The sequence below is a fragment of the Coenobita brevimanus genome, chromosome 86, assembly GCF_032717465.1.
Source record: "Coenobita brevimanus isolate Jiangsu-jjx chromosome 86, ASM3271746v2, whole genome shotgun sequence".
In the NCBI taxonomy this organism is placed as follows: domain Eukaryota; kingdom Metazoa; phylum Arthropoda; class Malacostraca; order Decapoda; family Coenobitidae; genus Coenobita; species Coenobita brevimanus.
The window spans coordinates 23,553,507-23,579,020 of NC_137039.1; the positions used below are offsets into that span (position 1 = coordinate 23,553,507).

The following is a 25,514-nucleotide window of genomic DNA, read 5'->3' on the forward strand; positions in this document are numbered from 1 at the left end:
TTCGCCGCTACAACATCATCTGCCATTTACAACTGGGCCAGTGCATCGAAGGAAGTCCCTGTCAAGACTAGAAAATGGTTGGTTTGGTCTGCTTCTCGGAACGGATGTGGAGCACGATTTCCAAGGTTTTGAAGTGGATGACTTCCATGCATGTCTACGTGCAAATGGTGACGATGTTGATGTGGACGAAGTGCATGAGTGGTTGGATGATGACGAGGGCGATCCTGGGTATCAGACCATGTCTGATATCGAGATCACATCTTCAGTTGCAGGTGTCAGTAACCAGCTTGAAGATTCCAACGAGGACGGCGACGATGATGCGGACTCCTCTCAGCATGACACTACTCCAGCCATCCCCAAGCTGAGCGCACTCCGGGAACACGTAGAGTTCGTTCTCAACTACCTGGAACACCCAGACTGCGACAGGGAGATGGGGCCCTTGGGACTTGTGGAGGAAGTGTGCGCTTTCAGGCAGCACATCATTAATCGCCAAAATCGTCGTTCCTTGCGTCAATCAACCATTGACAGCTTTTTCAGACCCGTGACCCCTGCTGTGCCCAGCCCTGGCTCCACATCATTACCTCCCCAAGACAGGCCCTCATCCTCCGAGCCACAGCCCAGCACATCAGGCATGGTGGAGTCACCACTTGACGTGAGTTTGCACCTCTCTTCAGAGTCGTCTGCAGTGGGTACTCCATCACCACAACCCAGCAACGCACCCCTAGGCCACCTGCATCAGCTACTCTCAGACTCTGACAGTGAATAAACAGCAAGCAGTCGCCACTAGACCACACAGGAATTTACAGTGTTGTGCAGTGAAAAAAAAACAGTGCGTAGTGTTAAGAAATTAGAATTGTGAGTGCAAAGACTAAAGTGCAGAGTGCAACACCGATACTATTGACTTTCAATGGAGTGCACATTAGACTAGATTGTGTAATGTTAAGAAAACAGATTTATGAGTGCAAAGACTTAGTGCAGAGTGCAACACTTATTTCATTAAGGTGCAATGGAGTGCAAGTAAGACTAGAGTGCACACAGTTAAGAGAATGGAATTCTGAGTGCAAATGACTAAGTTCAGTGCAAAACTTCATGTACAGTGTACTGCAGTTGCTTCAGGTACTCCTTTTTACTGTCAGAGTCTGAGAGGAGGCGGGTTATTCATCAAGGTGGCCAGGGACTTGTTGTAAGTACCCAGAATGTTTCATATTGTACTGTATTTTCCATACTTACCTCTAAAACCTCATTTCACTCCTTAATGTCCCTTATTGGTGTGATTAGGGTCTTAGGTGCTATGCATGTGCAGTAGGGAGGTGTTTTTCTGAGTTAGGCTAGGTTACGGTCCATAAGTACCAGTCCAGGAGCCAGGGACTTGTTGTAAGTACCCAGAATGTTTAATATTGTATAAATTCACCTCTAAAACCTCATTCTCTGGTTCTTTTGCATTTATTTCAGTCTTTTATGTCCCTTATTGGTGTGATTTGGGTCTTAAATAGGTGCTGTGCATGTCCAGAGGGAGTTGTATAGGTGTTTTTCTGAGTCAAGGTAGGTTAGGGTCCATAAGTACAAGTCCAGGAGGGTGGGGCCCACTTTCCGGACATGCTTTTGGCTCTGTTACATCAGAAAGTGGAGGGATTACTGTATTTATATACTGGAGCCTCTGTGGTACAGTGGTAAAGTGTGCGTTTTCGTACACTGAAGAACGAGGGTTCATGCCCCACAAGGGTAATAAACTTTGGGAGCGTTCTTCTGGCCACGTACTGCATTGGCGGACATCAGGGGTGCTGTGGTTGAACCAGTGTCACATACTATAAAGCATGCTTGCACCCAGTTGGCTCGTGCGGACCGATTACACTTGGTTCACAGACTACACACACATCCAAAGCCACTACAATACACTTACAAGCACTTCTCACCTTACATACAATCTCTACCAGACAGCCTAAGCCACTTGGTAGTGATACATTGGCTGTATTGTCCCTGCTTTGGTTGGGATAGGCCGGTCCTGCAGTGGACACTCAAACGGCTGATAAGCTGAGATGAGATACAGTAATCACTCTAATATCCGGACGCCCAATAACCGAACATCCCTACTAACCGAACCTTATCGTCCTGGGATCAAACATTCCCAAAATGGTCCGAAAATCCAGAAAAATAAAAAAAATAAAAATCGATTTTTTTTTTGCCGTCCGTAATTTGAACTTGCCGCGCGCGCCGCCTGAGAGCATTGTTTTGGTTCGTCATTCCTCCGACGTCCGATAGAGCGCCGCTGCATCCTCCCCACTTCCCGCCTGTCTCTCACCGCGACTGGACCTACGCTCTTCGCCATGGCTGCCCACGTGCTCGCTTTTGTGGTGGTGCCGTACTTGCTGCAAGGCCTCCTGCTGCTCTCTGCCCTCCTCTTAGTGTGTGTGATGATGGCCCCGCCTCCTGAGAAAAGGGAGAGAGTGGTGTTGACTCTGGAGAAGAAACGGGAGATATTGGAGAAAGTTGATGTGGGTTGGTCTTCTTCACGCATTCTCCGCGAGTTCAACCTGGCCCGGTCGACTTTGTTCGATATCAAGCGTTCCCGAGACAAGCTCATGCAGTACACAGCTGACTTCTCGTCGAGAAGCAAACGCAACGTGGAGAGGAAGGTTATGTTTACCCCCAAAGTATGCAGAAATCGACCGCTCCATGTTGATTTGGTATCAACAGCAACGTGCAGCTGGTGTGATGGTACGTGGAACGGAGCTGAAGGCTGCTGCTGAGAAGTTTGCAAGGCTTCACGACGCCCTAGACTTCAAGGCATCCGAGGGTTGGCTCTTCACGTTCAAGTTGCGACATGGCCTTACTAACCGTAAAGCACATGGCGAAGCATTGGACGCTAACGAGGATGGAGTGGACGAGTTTCGGCACAAGGTGAAAGGCTTGATCGACAGGGAGGGCCTCACTCTCAGTCAAGTCTATAACGCTGACGAAACTGGCCTATTCTATCGCTCGATGCCAACGAACACTCTAGCCGATGAGACGGAGAAGCGTGTACCTGGCCGCAAGCTTTCTAAGGAACGGATATCTGCTTTTTTTTGTGCCAATGCTAACGGCATGCACCGGCTTAAGCCCGTTATTGTTGGCCGTGCAAAGCAGCCTCGGTGCCTTCGTGGGGCGATGGATGTCCTTCCTGTCGTATGGTACCATTCTTTGAAAGCATGGTTCACAGCTGTGATTTTCAAAGACTGGTTTCACCGTCACTTCGTCAAGGAGGTCATCCAGTACCAGACGAAGACACTGGGAATTCCTCGCGACCAGGTAAAGGCTCTCCTTCTCCTCGACAATGCACCTGCCCACCCGTGCGACAAGGACTTGGTTGCTGAGAATGGCCGTATTAGGTGCATGTTTCTGCCACCTAATACGACTGCTCTCATTCAACCCATGGACCAAGGAGTGATCGTGGCAACAAAGCGCCTGTACCGTCGGAAGTTCCTGGACGAGGTGATGGTTGTTCTCGAGGACGAGGACGAGCGCAGGGAAGGACGTGACACTCGAGGCAAGCGGACTTTGGAAAACCTTCGCCGCTACAACATCAAGTCTGCGCTGTACAACTGGGCTAGTGCATGGAAGGAAGTCCCTGTGAAAACTCTTGAAAATGGTTGGTCTCGTCTGCTTCTCGGAACAGATGTGGAGTACGATTTCCTAGGGTTTGACGTGGATGACTTCCATGCACGGCTACGTACGCACAGCGACGATGTTGATGTGGACGATGTTTGTGAGTGGTTGGACGACGACGAGGGCGATCCTGGGTATCAGACGTTGTCTGATATCGAGATCGCGTCTTCGGTTGCTGGTGTCAGTCCCGAACTTGAAGATTCCGACGACGAAGGCGATGATGATGCGGACTCCTCTCAGCAGGACACTACTCCAGCCATCCCCAAGCTGAGCGCACTCCGGGAACATCTAGAGTTCGTCCTAGACTACCTGGAACACCCGGACTGCGACAGGGAGATGGGGCCCTTGGGACTCGTGGAGGAAGTGCGTGCTTTCCGGCAGCGCATCATCAATCGCCAGAATCGTCGGTCCTTGCGTCAGTCAACGATTGACAGTTTTTTCAGGCCCGTGACCCCCGCTGTGCCAAGCCCTGGTTCCACTCCGTTGCCTCCCCAAGACAGGCCCTCATGCTCCGAGCCACAGCCCAGCACATCAGCCACAGTGGAGTCACCGCTTGATGTGAGTTTGCGGCTATCTTCAGAGTCTTCTGTAGTCGGTACGCCATCACCACGACCCACCGATGCACCCCTTGGTCGCCTGCCAGTGATACTTTCGGACTCTGACAGTGAATAAACAGCAAGAACTTCTCCACTAGACCACACGGGAATTTTGAGTGTTGTGCAGTGAAAAAAACGGTGTGTTGTGTTAAGGTTTTCGAAATGAGAGAAAAGACTCAGTAGAAAAGAAATTTAACGTAACTAACCTTCTTTGTTTTGGCTTTGGAAAATAGAAAAAACTTGGGAAAAGTTAATGTGCAACACTAAAATTTAATGGAACATTATTTGGACTAAAGTGAACACTGTGAAGAGAACGGACTTCTGTGTGTTATTGACTAAGTTCAGTGCAAGACTTCAGGAAGAGTGTACTGCAAGTGCTTCAGGAAATTGTTCTTACTGTCAGAGTCCGAGAGGAGGCGGTTATTCATCGAGGTGGCCAGGGACTTGCTGTAAGTAGCCAGAATGTTTCATATTGTACTTTTTTCCATACTATACTTACCAGAATGTGTCATACTGTACTTTTTTCCATACTATATTTACCTCATGCATGTGCAGTAGGAATGTGTTTTCAGAGTTAGGTTCGGTTAGAGTCCATAAGTACCAGAATGTTTATTAATGTATGAACATACTTCTAAACCCCCATTTTATGTTTCTTTTGCATTTATTTCAGTCATTTATGTGCCTTATTGGTATGATTTGGGTGTTAAATAGGTGCTATGCATGTCCGGAGGGAGTTGTATAGGTGTTTCTCTGAGTTAGGGTCCATAAGTACAAGTCCATAAGCTGGGGCCCAATATCCTGACGAAACCAATATCCGAACCTACCGATGGCTCTATTGATCCGGATATTGGAGGGGTTACTGTATATATATACTGTATATGAAGGCTTGTGAGGAGGACCATAAGGTGTTTATGGCATTCATGGATCTGGAAAAAGCATACGACAAAGTGGACAGAGAAGGATTGTAGAAAGTTTTGTGCATGTACGGTGTAGATGGTAAGCTGCTATGAGCCATCAAGAGTTTTTATGATGGTAGTGAAGCATGTGTAAGGGTTAATGGGCATCTAAGTGAATGGTTCATGATCGATGTGGGTGTGCGACAAGGTTGTGTGATGTCCCCATGGTTGTTCAATATATATATATACAGTATATATATATATATATATATATATATCCATCCATCCATCATCCAATCCTACACTGCCCCATGAGGAGCGTAGGAGCCCGGGGCTAGGCAGTTGGTCCCGACATTTAAGATGAGAGTGACCAGCCTCACTCATCCCTGAGTGGTATTACATGAGCAATCAACCCCAACCACCCCTTGGATATAAACCTTCACCGGCTCAATCCGATTGGAGCGCATAATTACCCACTAAAACCACCAGGCGCCAAAATCTGGTTATGTGGTTACCACCTAGCGTAGTAAATGCTTTCCTGGTGTACAGGAAACCATTTGGCTTGTCACTCAGTGTAGAGTCACCCACAGGCTGAAGGAAGAGGAAAGAATGAAGGAAAGAAAGACAGAAGAGGGAGTGTAAAGTCACCCGTATGCAGAAGGACAAGGAAAGAATGAAGGAAAGAACAGAAGAGAAAGGAAGGAATGAAGGATGAAGAGGAAAGGGCAGACACCCGAGAGCAGCACTACAGCGAGTGAGTGGATGGTGAGCGCCCCCACTTACCACAAATATATATATATATATATATATATATATATATATATATAGATGGGGTGATGAGAGAAGTAAAAACATGAGTAATGGAGAGAGGGATGGCATTAGTAATGAATGGTGATGGATGGAATATCTCAAATTTGTTTTATGCTGATGATGCAGTACTGCTTGCAAGTACCGGACAAGAACTTGGTAGGCTAGTGCAGAGTTTTGCTGATGTCTGTGAGCGTTGTGCCTTGAGAGTAAATGTGGGAAAGAGTAAAGTGATGGTTATTGAGAGAGAAGGGGACTCCCAGTGCGATGTTACAGTGAATGGAGAGAGACTGGAACTGATGAGAGAGTTCAAATACCTGGGTACAATGATAGTAAAGACAGGAAAATGTGCAAAAGAAGTTGAAAGTAGAGTGACACAAGGAAGAAAAGCAGCTGGTGCAATGAAGGTCTTGATAAGAAACAGAGGCTTGAGTGTTGCAGCTGCACGAGGCTTACATGAAGGAGTGTTAGTGCCTACTTTAACATATGGATCTGAGACACTGTTGTGGCATGAAAATGAAATGTCAAGGGTAAGAGCAGTGGAGATGGGACTGTTGGGGAATGTATGTGGAGTACAGAGAGTGGATAGGATGCGAAATAATGTGATTCGCGAAAGATGTGGAGTGAGGAAGTCGGTGGACACCAGAATTGAAGAGAGTGTACTGAGATGATATAGTCATGTGGAGAGAAGGGATAACAATAGAGTGGTGAAAAAGGTATATCTGAGCGAATCTGAAAGAGGGAGGAGGCGAGTTAGGCCAAGGAGAAGGTGGAGAGATATGGTGGATGAATGTGTGAGGAAGAGGTGTTTGGAAGTCGGTGAGGCTAGGGAACTGACAAGAGATCGAGCTGGCTAGATGAATGTTGTGAGGAGAAGTGCATGATCGGGGATTTGGCACCCTTTTTAACGTGACAGTGTCCGGACTGACTCAATCGAATACCTTTATGTGAAGCTACAGAACGTGGTGAATGTTTTTGGTGTATTCGATAGAACCAGGATTCCAGGGGCTTGAATGATGAGTGAATGGAAGCGTGGCCCATTGGATTAGGCAGATTTGGGCTGTCTGGACATTGCTACTCTTCACCCTTCCTTAGGGTGGGAAAGGAGGTCCAGATGATGATGATGATGATGGTGATATATATACAGTATATATATCATTGTCATCATCATCATCAGCCATTGCAATTCCACTGCTGGACAACAGGCTCCCCCAACCTTCTCCACAAATATAAATTATAATATATCATTCTGAACAGCCTCATTTGTTGTTGCTGAACCCTGGTCATGTCTAGCACCTGTCAACTACAGGTAAGCAGTTGCCCCAAATGTTCCCTGCACCATTGATGGTGAGTTTGTCACTGTTACAGCATATAATTAATATTATTTTATTGTTTTTTTTGTACTCCACAGCAGCGTGCATCAGGACCCGAGACATCAACAGGGCCTGAACCATCTCCTGGCCCTAGATCATCTCCAGGGTCTGAATCATCTACAGGACCTGAGACATCACCAGGGCTCGAGACATCATCAAAGGCTTCAGCAGACATGAGTAGCAAGTGGAGATTTAAAGACTATGCAAAGGTTGGGCTGGCTGCCACTGCTGGAGCAGTTGGAGCTGTTGCTGCTGTACCTGTTGTACTTACTGGTAATTCTCATTATGCTCTACCATACTTTTAACATTTAGTACGGTACTCTTTCTCGTTCCTTCCTGAACTTCTGTGATTTAGCTCTGAAGATATGTGTTATTTGCTGCATGTATCCAATTGTCCCAGTTCAGTATGGGATGAGTAACATAGTAGAGGGCCACACACTGTTATTCATACAAATATTTTTTAAACACATAAATGAAGAGTCAAGGGCTTGAAGCCTGCAGAGTAGTCCATACCAGGAAAAACTGAACAAGCCAAAATCAAGGTGCATTCATTTAAAGATGCATGGACACTGTGTTTAAAATAATGGGGGCATAGGCAGAGTAGCCCACAGTAAATCCAGTATGACAGTTGAGTATCATCATCATCATCCAGCCCTACATTGCTTTATGAGTGTAGGAGCCCAGGGCTAGGTATGTTGGTCCTGACATTTAAGATGAGAGTGACCAGCCTCACTCATCCCTGAGTGGCATTATGTGAGCAATAAACCCCAACCTTCACCGGCTCAATCCGATTGGAACACCTTAATTACCCACTAAACCACCAGATGCCAAAAATTGGTTATATGGTTACCACCCAGCATAGTAAATGGTTTCCTGGTGTACAGGAAACCATTTGGCTTGTCACTCAGTGAACAGTCACCCACAGGCAGAAGGAAGAGGAAAGAATGAAGGAAAAAAAAGACAGAAGAAGATGGAAGGAAAGAAGGATGGAGGAGGATCAGGTCTAATGTATGCAGATGACGCTTGCTAATACTGAACAGGATCTTTTGCAGTTTGGTGCAGTATTTTATTATTTTTATTTATTTTTTTAATACATGTTGATTGCGCAAAGTATTCGTTGTTGAGGAAGAAGGTACCTTATGTTACATGCACTGGCGAATGGATAAAGCCAAAGTGGTGGGAGAGTTGAAGAACCTTGATGCAGGAGAGCAGATTAGCTCAAGAAAAAAGAGTAGCTAATGCAATGAATAACTTCATAAAAAACATGCCCGATAATGAGGTTGAAGAATGTCTGTGGATTGAATAAATGCCGACTAAGTTTGCTTAGAAAGGATGGGCCTAGACAGTAGAAAGAGACAGAATAGTTAAGGGTAGGGTTGAGAAAAGAATTTGAAATTGAATGCTGGGAGAAGGCATGGTCAGCCAAGAAGGATGATGATGAATTTGTTAAATGAGTAAGTGATATTTTTGTTTTTCCAAAGAAGAAAGAACCAAAGGTTAGAAGTCTGCAGGAACAATGTACCCTCCATGGGGGGGGGGAGTCAAATTCAAGATTAGTTCATTTTGAGATCTATCTATTTATCTATATACCTAGGCTGCTTCCCCCAAGGAAAGGGAGGTAGCCGAGACAGGATGACACACTCCCCATTTACTCATCCATTCATACACATTCATTCGCATCTTAGCCCCAAGGGGAGAACGGACAGATCCTCACCGCACCACACCGCACAAGGGTCAACTGCACAATGCAATCAGTGACATCTGCAGCAGGGCCCAACAGCAGAGCTGGTTTACCCCTGCCACATCATACAGACCCATCTCCTTACCCGCACCTGACCTGACTAGCTGATCAGACCAAATGCGGGAGAATATCCCCTCAGGGCTGCGTCATCACTTATTCATTCACAATTTCTCTCCATTTATTTCTGTCACGCACAGCCACTCTTCCTTGCTCAACAGACATCCCTCTCGCATCCAGTGCTCTCTTCACACTGTCCATCCATCCTATTCATGGTCTTCCTCTCAGCCTTACACCTCTCACATCAGATCTAGTTATCTTTTTCACCATTCGCTTATTATCCATTCTCTCCATATGCCCAAACCATCGCAACACCCTCTGCTCAACTCTACCAGCCATCTCCCGAACAACTCCAGTTCTCCTTCGCACTTCATCATTTCACACTCGATCCATACGCGTCACTCCACACATACTCCTCAGACACCTCATCTCCATTACATTCAAACTTTTCCTCTCTGCTGCACCCATATTCCATGTTTCAGCCCCATATAACGCAGTCGGTACCACAACACCCTCATACAACCTTCTCTTTACATCCATTCTAAGCGAACGACATCTAAACTCATTTTTCATTCCTCCCAGCACCTTTCCTATTTCATTTATTCTAAACTTCACTTCTGCATCTATTCTTCCATCCACAGCAACATGTGACCCTAGATATTTAAAACACTCTACCTCCTCAAGCAACTCGCCATTCAAAGCTATATTCATCCCCCTACCATCTACCAACCTCGTACACTTCATCACTTTACTCTTATTCTCATTTACTTTCAATTTCCTCCTTTCACACACCCTTCTAAAATCCTCTACCAACTGTCTCAAACTCCTCTAAATCAGCCACCAGTGCAGTATCATCTGCAAACAGCAGCTGCTTCAGATTCCACTCTCCACCATCAACATTTACCAGACTCAGACCTCCACCTAAATCTCTTGCATTCACCTCCCTTACAACACCATCCATGTAAATATTAAACAACCAAGGCGACATCACACATCCCTGTCGCAGCCCCACTCTCACAGGAAACCAGTCACTCACAGCATTTCCCACTCTTACACACGCTCTACTATTTACATAAAAACTTTTCACCCCTTTTAGTAACCTACCATCAAGTCCATACAATCTTAAAACAGTCCACAAAGCCTCCCTATCAATTCTATCATACCCTTTCTCTAAATCCATGAATGCCCAAAACACATCCTTGCCTTTCGCTAAATACTTTTCACACACTTGTCTCACAGCAAACACCTGATCCACGAATCCCCTCCCTCTCCTAAAGCCACACTGCTCTTCACCAATCACTCCCTCTGTACCCTCTCTAACTCTCATAATTAACACTCTATCATAAACCTTACCTACAACACTCAACAGACTTATACCCCTAAAGCTAGTACATTCATACTTATCACCCTTGCCTTTATACAACGGGACCACACAAGCACTTGCCCAGTCAATTGGCACCATACCTTTCACAAAGCACACTTTCAACAATCTTACTAACCAGTCAACAATGGTCACTCCACCACTCTTCAGACATTCAACAGCACACCCATCCATACCTGCAGCTTTCCCTGTTTTCATCTCCTTTACTGCCTTCTCCACTTCCTCCTTCGTGATCAAAGAATCATTCAACTCTCCCAACACATTTATTCCTTGCACCCTTCCATCTGCCACAATCTCAGCCACCCTTTCCTCCTCTACATTTAACAATCTTTCAAAAATACTCTGCCCATCTCTTCCTTACTGCATCCATCTCAATTAACATCCTTCCATCCTCTGCTTTTACTCGTTCTTCCTTCCCAGACTCTCCCTTTCACACCCTCTTCACCTCCTTCCAAAACATTTTCTTATTCTGTTGAAAATTCTCTGTAAGCCGCCTACCCCACCTCTCATCTGCTGCCACTTTAGCATCACGCACAGCCCTTCTCGCCCTATTCCTCTTTTCCTTATACCTTTCATATGACATCTCATCCTTCCTCTGCAGCCACACTTCATATGCACGTCTCTTCTCAGCCACAGCCATACTTACTTCCTCGCACCACCATTCACTTCCTTTTCTTACACCACCACCCACACGTCTCACACTACACACCTCTTCTGCATGCCCCACCACAGCACTCTTAAACAACTGCCATTCCTCCTCCACACTGCCATTTTCCTGATCTTTCAGTGCGTTCCACTCATCTTTCAATTTCTCCTTATACTCTATCTTTTTCTCTCTTTTATCCAACTCACTCACTTTCAAAACCTCCCTGCCACACCTAACCCTCCTAGCTCTCACTCATCTCTTACCTACTCTTAACTTTCCCTCCACCAGGTAGTGGTCAGACATACCTCCACCCTCCCTCTCAGAACTCTCACATCCAACAATCTTCCTATTACATTCCTAGACACAACCACATAGTCCATCAAAGCTCTATCAACAACCCTTCCACCCTCCTGTCTCACCCATGTATACTTATAAATATCTTTCTTCTCAAACAGCGTAATTCCAATCGCCATCTCTCGCTCAGCACACATCGCTGTCATTCGTTCCCCATTTTCATTTCTTCCAGGCACACCATGCATACCAACTACACCTTCAACTGCTACATTTCCCACTCGAGCATTCAGATCTCCCATCATTACCACATTCACATTCGCTCCAAAACTCTGCAGACACTCATCAACATCATTCCAGAAAGACTCCCTCTCTTCTTCATCCCTTTCAGTACCAGGCCCATATGCACTCACAAAAACCCACAACTCACGTTCAAATTTTGCTTTCACACTCATCAGTCTCAATGACACCTCCTTCCATTCAATCACACACTGCTGTACTTCCGGACTCACTAACAAGGCCACACCTTCTCTTGCCCTTCCTCTATCAACACCTGACAATCTTCCATTCACACTTCCAAACATAGACTCACCCTTCCCTTTCATCTTCGTTTCACTCAAAGCTAACACATCCAACTTTCTTCTCACAAACATTCTTCCAATCTCCTCCCTTTTAGCCTCAATTGTACTACATCCACGCACATTCATAGACCCAATCTTCAGGGGACGGGGATAACTCCATCCCCCATCCCTTTCTCTGGCCTGTCTCTTTTTAGGAAACTAAAAAACAGAGGAGGGGGTCCCTAGTCCCCTCACCCCGCCCCTTTTAGTCGCCTTTTACGACACGCAGTGAATACGGTGGCAGTATTCTTCCTAACACAACCTGGCCGCAGAGTAGTAGTACCACCCCATAGTGCGGCCAGATTGTGTCCCCCCTGCCACAGGGGGGGGTGGAGTCAAATTCAAGATTAGTTCATTTTGAGATGCCTGGACAAATTGTATAGAGACTGAAGGTCATATGCAGAGGAAAGAAGGACTGAGGAAGACCGTTCCATTGTACTGTAGACCTGTTGCATACATGAACGACTGAGAGTATCAGGTAATTTTTGCATTAGACAGCTGGACAGAGAAGGAGTGAGAGTGTACTGCTATATGGGTGCTACATGCCCTGTGGGAGGGGGGAGGGGAATGCAGGCAGACAGTTCAGATGAGCAGCAGCCACTGAAGCACTAGTAGTACTGAGATGAAGGTGCAGCACTGTGACAGAGAGAAAGAGAGGTTGAAGGAAGTCAGTAATAAAGAGGGGAGTTGACAAGATGAAAAGTTGTTGACCCCACCTTGTATATATGACCCAATATAGGGTGCCGTCCCCCACACATGCAGGTTGTACTTCATGTAGGGGCAAATAAGGCCCCTGTATAAAGTCAGTAGCAGCATGGGTAAAGAAAACAGAGTTGACTTAGCACAAAATTTGCAAGGGAGGTAGTGTGATCTTTTCATGAAATATGGAAGTTGAAGATGATAGGAAAATAACAGGGAATCATGGTTGGAAGAAGTATGTTCAGAGATACATAGACAAAAGTTGCATCTCTCTCTCTCTCTCTCTGTCAAATAGCAGAATAACTCTGCCCCACCAGTGTATTATGAAGTGCATCTAAAAATAAACATACAAAATATATCTGTCTGAGAAATACAAAATATATGTGTTGTAGGTTTTACTTGTATGGTGGAGCAATTCCAAGGCTTGGATTATACGTGTGTGATTGTATGACCTATTTCACTAGGCACACTGATTAATAGTTCATGTTTTGTGCTTTTGTTATTTCTTGTTTCTGTATCCTACATCATACCATTTCGTAGGTGGGAACGAGGCTTATAATGATGACGATGATATTACGTGCTTGTTATATTGAAATTGTAAGAGCTAAATTGTTATTAGACAATTTTTGATCTAGTGAGTTAGTGCACTCCTTCTGGATGTGGTTTATGAAGGTTAGAATTCAAGGATTGGTTGGTATTCATTGCTCACATAAAGTCACTCAGGGGCAAGCAACTCATGCATGCAACCAAAACTGACAGGACTAAGTAACCCAGCCTAGGGCCCCAACAATCCTGATAGGGCAATAAATGACTGGAAGTTGGTGGTGATGATGATGATGATGGATGATGACGGTCATCTTATTTCAGCGGTTGGGTTCACATCTGCTGGAGTTGCTGCTGGGTCACTTGCTGCCTCTATGATGTCAAGTGCAGCCATAGCCAATGGAGGGGGAGTGGCTGCAGGTAGTATGGTGAGTAGAACAACGCAAGCATCTGCTTATAAATTTTTACACTTTATTAGGCAGGTGAATATGAAGTCATGGAAGTGTATGCATAAAAAATAAATAAATAGCCCACCTTTCAGAAGAATGTGTGCTGAAAGTTAGGCCTCTGAGACAGAACCACAATTCCAGGAGTTTAAAATGCTGTCTGAAAGATTGTGTTGCTCATTTCACTGGCCATAGTTCTCCCACATTCATACTTTCTCTATTCTTGCTTCTAAATTCACTCTCACTCTAGGTGGGAAGAAGGTGATGCTGGTGATAGATCGATACAATTATGTATCACGCGCACATCGTGCCAGGCGACTCAGCTTTTATTCATCATCATCATTCATTCATCATCCATTCCTACGTTGCCCCACGAGAAGCGTAGGAGCCCGGGGCTAGGCAAGTTGGTCCTGACATTTAAGATAAGAGTGACCAGCCTCACTCATCCCTAAGTGGCATTACATGAGCAATAAACCTCAACCATCCCTTGGATATAAACCTTCACCAGCTCAATCCGACTGGAACTCCGTAATTACCCACTAAACCACCAGGGGTCAAAATTTGGTTATACTGTATGATTACCACGCAGCGTAGTAAATGGTTTTCTGGTGTACAGGAAACCATTTGGTTTGTCACTCAGTCAGTTTAGAGTCATCCACAGGCAGAAGGAAGAGGAAAGAATGAAGGAAAGAAAGACAGAAGAGGGAGTATTAAAGTCACCCATAAGCAGAAGGATGAGGAAAGAATGAAGGAAAGAAAGACAGAGGAGGATGGAAGGAAAGGAGGATGGAGGAGAGGAAAGGGTGGACACCCGAGAGCAGCACTACATCGAGTGAGTGGATGGTGAGTGCTCCCACCAACCATACTTAGCTTTATTAATAAATTTAATTTGCTGCCATAAACTAGATTGGATTTAGGAAGGACATAGGATAGGCACCTGCGATACCCTTCTAGTTCTCACGTATGATTTACAGACTTCAATGGATGTGGTATGAGAGTCATGATTAATTTCTCTTGATTTTAGTTCTGCATTAGATGTAGTTACCAGTATTCATCAGGCACTGTTATTTAAAGTGGGTCCCTTTGGGATTGGCAGTTATTTTTAATATTATATCTACATTTTTAACTAACAGACTGCAGTGTGTGGTGGTAGATGGTAACTACAGTAGTTGCTTTAGTAGGGAACTGTTTAATATAGTGTACAACATGACAGAGTACCTGGGCCTCTACTCATCATCATCTTTACTAGGAATATGTGATGTGGAGTTTCCTGTTAAATGATTATTTATGCTGATGATATATCTTTATATATTCCCATTTCTTCTACTGAAAGAATTAGGCTCACCAGTACTGCGAGGGATGCTATAAAAACTTATTATTTATTGGTGTGATGAATGGGGTATGAAGCTAAAACCTGCAACACTTTAGTTTATCAGTAGAGCTGGTGTGCGTGCGTGCGTGCGTGTGTTTTAAAGATGATTTCAGTGCAGGTGGTCAAACATGTATGTTAACAGTATATGGTATGAAGGGAGAAACCTGTACTGTACACAGGAAAAATCATCTGGTAAATTACCAATATGCTGGGAATCGAACCAGGGACTCTCAGATGAGAGCCAGGCAGCATACCACTACACCACGACCAGGTAAAAGTTAACTCACGTTGTCACAATCTTGTAACCAACGTCCCTCCGCCCCCACTGTGGGCATCAAGAGGATGAGTTAACCCCCTGGCACTCGGGCAAGTAGATGCTTTTAATCTATCCCAAGCACTTACGGCAAGTCAGAATTCACCTGGTCGTGGTGTAGTGGTATGCTGCCTGGCTCTCATCTGAGAGTCCCTGGTTCGATTCCCAGCATATTGGTAATTTACCAGAGTATATGGTATGTTGTGAATAATTTATATATTCAGGTTCCTATTTTTTATTGCATGATACAGTGCATATACTTGAGAAGTATGAATAAATGATTTCAACCAAGTTCCAGTACATGATAAATAAATCTCTGTAATACTGTAGTTACTTGTCATCGCACACAATTTTGTACTTAATTACTATACATTAATATTCTCTGGACAGAAAAAATGAACATGAAGTGTTGGTAGCCATATGAGTGAAAGCAAATATATATATTGTACAAGTACTCCTGTACTGTACACAACTCATGCTTAAGAGAGTTTATAAATAAGGCCTTTGATAAATATAGTACTGTACTGTGTTGTCTGTGTGGCAGGTGGCAGTACTACAGTCAGCTGGTGCCGCAGGGGTAGCATCATCTACTGCTGCTGGTATCGGTGCTGCAGGGGCCACAGTATTTGGAGGGATTGCATCTTTATTCACAAGGAAAAAGAGAACAGAAGAGAGAACGGACAGTCAGGGTGGCAATGATGCTGCTGAAGGTGGAGGTGATGAAAATGATGGCAAGAGAACAGAAAATAAAGAGGGTCACAGGAAGGACAGCAGGCAAAAAGACTATGACAAGGATGGTGATGATGATGATAGTGGCAAATCTTGTGATGATGACTGTAAACTCTTGGATGATGATAATGATAAGAAATGTTGAGAGTAGTAAGGTTTACAAAATTCTAACATACTGGGGGGGGGGGGAAGGAAAATACATTAGAACACAAGCAAAGCACAATTCATCTTGCAGTATACATTAATACAGTCCAAAATATGCCAAAAATTATGGTGCATGAAACATTTTAAAAGGAAGACAAAAGCATTACAGAGTACTTATTATGGGGTGTTTGTGATTATTTCAAGTAAATATGGCAGAATTTTTGATCTTCAGTGTTAGGATGGTTCAGTAGGGTACCACAGATTTCATAGCTCCTTAAGTGCAAGCATTTTATCTTGTCAGTTGTCCTGAATGCTGTTTATGGTTCAAATTTCTGGATGGCTGAGAGAGAAAACTTTCACCACAGTACCGTATATAGCAAAACTGTTAAAGAATAATGTCACCATTGAAAATGCAGTTAAGTCAAACAGTTAACATACAGTTAGCTCCAAAACTGAGTACAGTGTATGTGAAATGCACATCCGCATTCACGGTCTGTGTATTCTGAGGGTGGTTAGTGGCAGACCTCACAAAAGCCACCACCACTGCATTTTGTTAAGTACGGTACATACTCATCATTAGCTTTGCTACTACACTATCCACACCCTCATTTTTCATTTACCGTATATAATGTTAGCCTGATGTAACTCCAAGCACTGAATTCATAATACAGTACACATGGGCCATTTTTTAGGAGGTGGTACCAGGCAATGGGTTCCATATTCCCCAGCACACACCGATCTCCACATCAAATTTCGAGAGTGAGAAAGGGAATAAGTTTCAGCATTTTTTAGGCATAACTCAGGTGAATGAAATCTACAAGGGTACGAAACATGATTCACGCACTGGCTCAGTTGAGGACATCTGGCATTAGCACCACTGGTCTTCCAGTACTGTAGTGTACTCAGTTGAGTACCATAATTCATAATCCCTTGTCAAGTGACATTTTTCCTTTTATTCATGCTACCTTCCACTTTGGGGTAAACTTTTTAAACAGCTGAGGTTAGATATTGCCTTCATTAAACTGTTCTCTACTCTCTTGAACTGAATAAAGTAATCTGGTACCAGCATATATAAACTGCAAAAAGACCACCATGTTCAAGGGTTCAGGGTTTAATATAGATAACATCCTGCAGATGCACATAAGTGAATGAAACATGTGATGACTTGGATTATGGGTGAAAATGTGATGGGCCATGTAACTAGTTACTATGTTGGTAGCTTGTATTTTCATAGAATCTTTTTCATGTTTCTGTATTTTACCCAGTGCTCTGAAACAATGGATAATTGACTGAGGGTGATGGGAGTACCATCAGCTCAGATATGGCACTCACCTCTTGATTGGGTATCCCTAAACCTAAATTTGAAGCATAGTTTCAGCTGACATTTTAAGCAGGTGATGACATTATCCACTTTCATACACAGTACACCCTTGATATAACAAACTAATTGGTACCAGACCCTTGACATTAAAGCCAATAGTTTGTTAAAGCTGAACACCGTGTTATTCAGTAATTTCCTAGGTGTCATGGCTGTTATCAAACAAAGATTGTTCAATATAGAGTGTCATTTGACTGTGCAGTTGTACACAATAACATACAACCAGGTCAAAATGGTTCGTTTTCTCAATAAATGCTCTATTTACGGCTCCTTTCATGATGCTGGTCACCCAGAGACTGATGTGGCAGTGTGTGGGGGGAGGGGAAGGGGGGGGATGCCACACTGGTCGGTGTTTCCCGCACGTCTATTCTTTTACCAATTGAAAGTTTGTTAAATGAATATAACGTTCAGCCACCTCAAGGAAGGCGTTAAAACCGAAATTCGTTTAAAGAGGGTTCTGTATATTGAGGGTTTGCTGTACTGGCATATGTTATGCCCTGTTGATTCATGCCTGTGATATGTACAGACTTCAGAATCACAAACATAGCCAGTAACAAGATACACAACCCTCTCCTCACAGATATTCCTTCATGACAAGCCAAATGGTTTCCTGTACATCAGGAAACCATTTGCTACGCTGGGTGGTAACCATACAGTATAATCAAATTATGATGCCTAGTGGTTTAGTGGGTAATTAAGGTGCTGTAGTCAGATTGAGCCTGGGCTGGTATCCAAGGGGTGGTTGGGGTTTATTGCTCACATAATGCCACTCAGGGATGAGTGAGGCTGGTCACTCTTGTCTTAACATGTCAGGGCCAACTTGCCTAGCCCCGGTTTCCTACGCTGCTCATGGGGAAACACAGGATTAGATGATGAATGAATGAATATGTAGTTTGCCACACTTGGAATGGAAGGGTTCATTCTTGCTGTCCTTTGAGCTGTAACCATGAGAACCTACAAAGTCAGCTCCTCTACATGGCTGTGGTGTTACCACTGGAATTACCTAGCAAAACCATAATAACTCGCCACACAGTTATGTCCTTGTTATAAGTCACTTTTTTTTTTTTCTTTACTTATTAAAAAGTTACTGCTTTATATAATGCTCATTTAGCAGTTCCCCCCGGTGAACAGCACAAGTAATACGGAAAAATTTGTGACAGTATGGAATACACACCTGACTTATAATAAGGACAGCCAGTAGTGTATTCCCCTCCCATCATACCAGATTTTTTTCTCACATTTTTTTCTTATTCAGTATTCAGATTTTACTTTTATGTACAGATGAACCTGAGAACCATCAGAGAGTAAAACAATGGCAAATGCCACAGTCCCAAATCACCCTCTTTGAGGTGTAATTGACCAAGGCTGCTGTAGTCTTTTGCAGTTCTGTCTTGGTGGGATTACATGATTGAAAACCTTCCAGTCGCCATTTGGGAATCAAATTCATGCATATGGTGGGCTGCCACTCTAGCTGGAGCATTCTAACCACCAGATCAGTGGTGACACTGCCAGTTACAGTGGAGCACATTAATGTATGAAACTGAGAGTTTTCTAAATGGAATCGTGGCTCTGCCTTAAAGTATTTAAAATTAGTAATGCACTGTATATCTAAGTAGAGAAGTGTACTAACTGATTATTAGTGATTCTGTATTGCAGTAAAAACCGATGTTATCAAGAAGTTAATAAAGCAAAGTATGCTTAAATAATTGGTTATTTAATTCCTTTAGCATGAGGCACACTTTGTCAGGATACTCTTGCAGTCGGTAGATGATTACTGTATATTTCACCTATGAGAGACATTTCATGCCAGAGGGGTTAAATGCAGCCTTCAATAATCCCTTAAATTTGGTGAAGCATTTTATTGGTTCATTCTTGCTACGTCCAGACAGTTTCATGCAACTCAGGCAATACTTATTTGGTGGGATAATGAAAGCTATATCCTTCAAGCTTGAAAAGTTTATTCGAAGATGAATAAAATTATCTGGAGATGGAAAAGTACATTACCATACAAAACAGCTGCATCATAGGAATAAAGGGGGTTAAACCATTAACTAATAGAAGGCACTATAGTACAGTACAGTATCATCATCATCATCATCATCCGGACCTCCTTTCCCACCCAAGGGCAGGGTGAGGAGTAGCGATGTCCAGACAGCACAAACTTGCCCAATCCAAATAGGCCACAGTTCCATTCACTCATTTTCAAGCCCCCGGAATCCTGGCTCTACCGGATACGCCAAAAAAACATTCACCACATTCTGCAGCTTCACACAAACGTATCCAATAAGTCAATCCAGACGCTGCCATGCTCACAAGGGGTGCCAAAATCCCTGATCATGCATTTCTCCTCACAACATTCATCCAGCCAGCTCGATCTCTTGTCAGTTCCCTAGCCTCACCGACTTCCAAACCTCTCTTCCTCAAACACTCATCCACCATATCTCTCCACCTTCTCCTTGGCCTACCTCGCCTCCTCCCCCCTTCAAATTCGCTCAGGTATACCTTCTTCACCACTTTATTGTTATCCATTCTTTCCACATCACCATACCATTTCAGGACACTCTCTTCGATTCTGGTGTCCACCGACTTCCTCACTCCACACCTTTCACGAATCACACTATTTCATATCCTATCCACCCTCTGTACTCCACATACATTCCTCAACAGTCCCATCTCCACTGCTCTTACTCTTTTCATTTTCATGCCACACCATAGTCTCACACTCACATGTTAGAGTTGGCACTAACACTCCCTCGTGTAAGCCTCCTGCAGCTGCAACACTCAAGCCTCGTTTCTTATCAAGACCTTCATTGCATCAGCTAACTTTCTTCCTTGTGTCACTCTGCTCTCAACTTCTTTTGCACATTTTCCTCTCATTTCTATCACTGTACCCAAGTATTTGAACTCTCTCACACCAATTCCAGTCTCTCTCCATTCACTGTGACATCACATTGGGAGTCCCCTTCTCTCTCAATAACCATCACTTTACTTTTCTCTACATTTACCATCAAGGCACGACAGTCACAGACATCAGCAAAACTCTGCACTAGTCTACCGAGTTCTTGTCTGGTACTTGCAAGCAGTTCTGCATCATCAGCATACAACAAACTTGAGATATTCCATCCATCATCATTCAATACCAACGCCATCCCTCTCTCCATTACTTGTGTTTTCACTTCTCTCATCATCCCATCCATATATACAATGAACAACCATGGGGACATCACACAATCTTGTCGCACGCCTACACCGATTGTGAACCATTCACTTAGATGCCCATTAACCCTTACATATGCTTCGCTAGCATCATAAAAACTCTTGACAGCACCTAGCAGCTTACCATCTACACCATACATGCGCAAAACTAAACACAATCCCTCTCTGTCTACTTTGTCTTATGCTTTTCCCAGATCCACCTTTTGGTCCTTCTCACAAGCCTTCTCTGCTATCTGTCTCACTGCAAATACTTGATCCACACGTCCTCTGCCACTCCTAAAGCCACCCTGTTCATCACTCACTGGGACTTCTGATATATCTCTTACTTTATAATAATTCTTCCATATACCTTCCCTACCACACTCAATAAACTTATGCCACGATAATTCTTGCTCTCACTTTGCTCACCTTTATTTTTGTAAAGGGGTACAATCACAGCCTTTTTTCACTCTGCAGGCACAGTTTCACTCATCCATGCCTTCTTACATATCTCCCAACAAGCACTTCATTCCAATCTCTCCACTACACTTAAGTATCTCTGCATACACCCCATCAACCCCAGCTGCTTTCCCATTTTTCAGCCATTTCACAGCCCTCTTCACCTGTGCGAGTGTCACGTCTCCTGGCATTGCATTCCTTCTCTGCACAACCCCAAAACCAATCATGTTTACAGCCGCTCTGCCCTCTCTAGTCCCATTCATCAGGCTTTCAAAATATTCTTTCCAGCTGGTCCTTACTTCATCTCCATGGGTTAGTGACCTACCACCTGCAACCTTCACACTGTCACATTTCTTTCCACTTACACTTCTACATTTCCGCACCTCTTTCCAGAATAACTTCCTATTTTCAGAGTAGTTCGCATTCATTTTTCTTCCCAGATCATCATTTACCTCCTCCTTTTTCCTCTTCACTAGTCTCTTTCCGTGCTTCTTGCTCTCGATATACTCAGTTCTTACTTCAACTGAACCTCTATCCTGTAACCACTTTAGCCACTTCTTCCTCTTTCCCTCAGCCGTTCTCTTAACCTTCTCATCCCACCATGCTGTACCCTTCTTTTTTGTTGATACTCTTGCCACACCACACACCTCTTTAGCATTCCTAACTAAGCAATCCCTATATGCATTCCACAGGCTGTCCAGATCCAATTCATTCCAGTTCACTGAATCTAACTCGTCCTCTACTTTGGTCCTGTAATCATCTGCCACTTCTTTGATCCTCAGCCTCTCAACATTCAGTCTTTCACCCTGACTGCTCATCTCTCCCTTGATCCACCTCACTCCTCTCAGTTTGATCTTGCATACCACAATAAATATGATCTGACAAACCTCCACATCATCCTCTCACAGCCCCTGTATCAGCAACCATTCCCATCGTTGACCTCTCTACGAGCACGTAATCAATCAGGCTTCTTTCAACACGATCCCCATCTCCTCAATACCATGTATATCTATGAGCATCTTTGTGTTTGAAATACGAATTACAAATGCACAATCTCCTCTCCTGACACATATCCTCTAGTCGATTCCCATTATCATTTTCTCCTGGTACTCCATAACAACCCATTAGGTCATCCTCTGGACCAGTGCCTACTCTTCCATTCATATCCCCCGTCATGATCTCTTTATAGCTCCTGGGCATTTCTCCCACTATTTCACCCAGCTCATCCCAAAACCTGTCTTTCTCACTCCTGTCCTCACATGGTGCATACGCTACAATCACTGCCACTTTCACCTTCTCAAACTTGCACTTGACATACATACACCTCGAGTTGACACATTTGTAGTCTCTCATTCCACTCTGCCATACCTCCTTCATCAACAAAGCAACTCCTTCCTTGCATCTTCCTCTCCCATTCATTCCCAATCTTTCACATTTCACACCCTCCCACTCCCCCACTTTGCACCCTTTCATCTTCGTTTCACACAATACCATCACGGCATATCTCGCACTCTTGAACACATTTGCCACTTCCACCCTCTTGCTCTCCTCATTCACACCTCTCACAATCCACATGGCCACACGAGTCTGCCCATTTGGTTGGGGCCCTGGGCAGTATTGGGCCCTCCGAGGCTCTCTGAAACATCTGCCACGATTAAGTGATTTTGGATAGGGGAATCTGGGGGACACTTAACCCAGCCAGAAACCCCGGTTATATGGTTACCACCCAGCGTAGTAAATGGTTTCCTGGGTACAGGAAACCATTTGGCTTGTCACTCTGTGCAGAGCTGATATGGCATCACCCTACATTGAGTAAGTGGATGACGGGTGCCCCCACCTACCATCAGTACAGTAGTGGCAGTAGTATAATAAAAGTGGCTATTGTACTGAAGGAGATGTAGATACAGATGATCCTCACCTTAGGCAGATACCAATTAAACTTTTTCCATTAACACAATGACCCAAATGTCACCCATTCACAACATACAGCACAGTCACCACAGACACAAATTGATGTTGTGATGGAAATTGAGATATGGCAGTGGTAGTAATGGTAGCTGTACAGTAGTAATGGTGGTAGTGTTAGTGATGGTAGCTGTACAGTGTTATTGGTAACGACAGTAACTGTAATAATGGAAGTGATTGTAGCTAATAGTAGTAGTGATTGCAGGTACTGGTAGTGATGGAAGCTGTCTTTGTGGTAGTTAAACCAACTCCCATTACAGTATTATTTGCTATAAACCTCATTAATGTTACTGTCTTATGTGTTTTACTTATGTTTAGTACTGTACAGTAAGTATATATTTCAAAAGTATATCAGTAAGCACATCGTGGTCAAATATTGCTTTTAGTTTGAGTGTGGAGGTCAGGCTAAAGATTTGGGGAACACATTTAATGGGTGCAACAGTCCACTAACATTGTTTCCATTGATTCAAAGAGCTTAATCAACACATTAGTTGCACAAATCGAAAGTCTGCTGTACCTGGAACATTAAGAGAGAGAGAGGTACATTTGTAGGGTTTGATCTTTGATTACATTCAAGTACTTTCTGATACTATGTGCAAGTAAGCTGTATACTGTATTTTACTACTTAATTCTAGCTGTATAGTGTATCATACATAAAATAACAGACTGCAAAGGAAACTGCAGAGAAATCATGTATTTAAAGTTCCATTTTCACTTATAAAGCTAATTTACAAGGGTACCCATGTGCTGGAGTGGGATGCCTTTGTGTGGTGGCACCAATATAACTGGATGGTGGAGTTGCCCAGTTATATAAACATCCCTCAACTCCCTCCCTATCCCCCTGAATGAAGGAGGATGAGCTGCAGGAGAGGGATAACTTCAGCCTGCAACCCACTGGTTTCACATGCTGATGAGTCTGGGGTTGTAACTACAACTACAACCAAAACACCCAGTTTACAGTATAAGTTATATGGAAATAGCTGCAATATTGTGGAGTGTATCCCTCAGTATAAGTTATATGGAAATAGCTGCAATATTGTGGAGTGTATCCCTGACTTAAAGATGTAATGAGGACTGCCTGAATCATACAGTCTTTGTTATATGTGGCCGGCCTTAATCCTTCCATCCTCTCCTGTCTTTCTTTCCTTCATTCTTTCCTCATCCTTCTCCCTACAGGTGACTTTACACTCCCTCTTCTGTCTTTCTTTCCTTCATTCTTTCCTCTTACTTCTGCCTATGGATAACTCTACAATGGGTGAAAGCTAAATGGCTTCCTGTACACCAGGAAACCATTTACTATGCTAGGTGGTAACCATATAACCAAATTTTGCCGCCTGGTGGTTTAGTGGTTAATTACAGCGCTTCAATCGGATTGAGCTGGTGAAGGTTTATATCCAAGGGATGGTTGGAGTTTACTGCTCATGTACTGCCACTCAGGGACGAGTGAGGCTGGTCACTCTCATCATAAATGTCAGCACCAACTTGCCTAGTCCCAGGCTCCTACGTTCCTCATGGGGCAACACAGGATTGGATGATGATGACGATGAGTTTATTAAAGTTCCACTAATATCCATGAAGTTTATTTGACATTTCCCCCAAGATGCCTGTGTCATATTAGTTGTATGGAGGAGTCTGTGATGTCTTGGAGGATTTCCATGATTTATATACAGTAAAGAAAGCCGGTTAATAATAAGTACGGAACTGTAACAAGTTGATCTTAGTTTTCTTTTTTTTCTCTCTCTCTTTGTATCTAAAGATCATTTTTGGTATGGCTGAGATAAAATGATATATCTTGGCAACTTAGTTCTTCATGGTTTTTATAAATCATGTACATTCAGTGCTGCCATTATTAAATTTTACCTAATATAACAATAGACATGCAGAGTACAGCTAGACCTCAAGCTAAGAAATCTCTACTTTTTTTTCCCATTAACTCTACAGGAAATTACAGAAAAACTGCAAATGAAAACTTCACTTCTGCCTGTATAACTGATTTGCCACTTTCTCAAAATATACGGTTCCAGCTGTGCAAAGAAAATTGTGATATCCTGACACATTTCTCTAGCTTATAGTGAGGATTACTTGTACTACTGTAGCAACATTCATATACATAGTAGGGTTACGTTGTTGGGTATACTTAAAGGACTTTCTTTTTTACTGATTCTGGAGAGATTTCGAAAGTGGAGAGATGGTATGGGGCACAGGGGCTTAAGGGTAAATG

General features: G+C 43.7%; 1 protein-coding gene across 4 annotated transcripts in view; it reads left to right on the plus strand.

The window, feature by feature from the left end:
- LOC145410537 (uncharacterized) overlaps positions 1-16,333 on the plus strand; it is a 28,547-nt gene extending 12,214 nt beyond the window's left edge. For all 4 annotated transcript variants that reach the window (XM_080280652.1, XM_080280655.1, XM_080280654.1 and 1 more), the window contains exons 5-7: positions 7,353-7,587; positions 13,617-13,720; positions 15,968-16,333. In XM_080280652.1, the coding sequence (XP_080136778.1) occupies positions 7,353-7,587; positions 13,617-13,720; positions 15,968-16,297 (669 nt within the window). In that variant the 3' untranslated portion in view covers positions 16,298-16,333. The remainder of the gene's footprint in view (positions 1-7,352; positions 7,588-13,616; positions 13,721-15,967) is intronic.
- Positions 16,334-25,514: the final 9,181 nt, after the last annotated feature.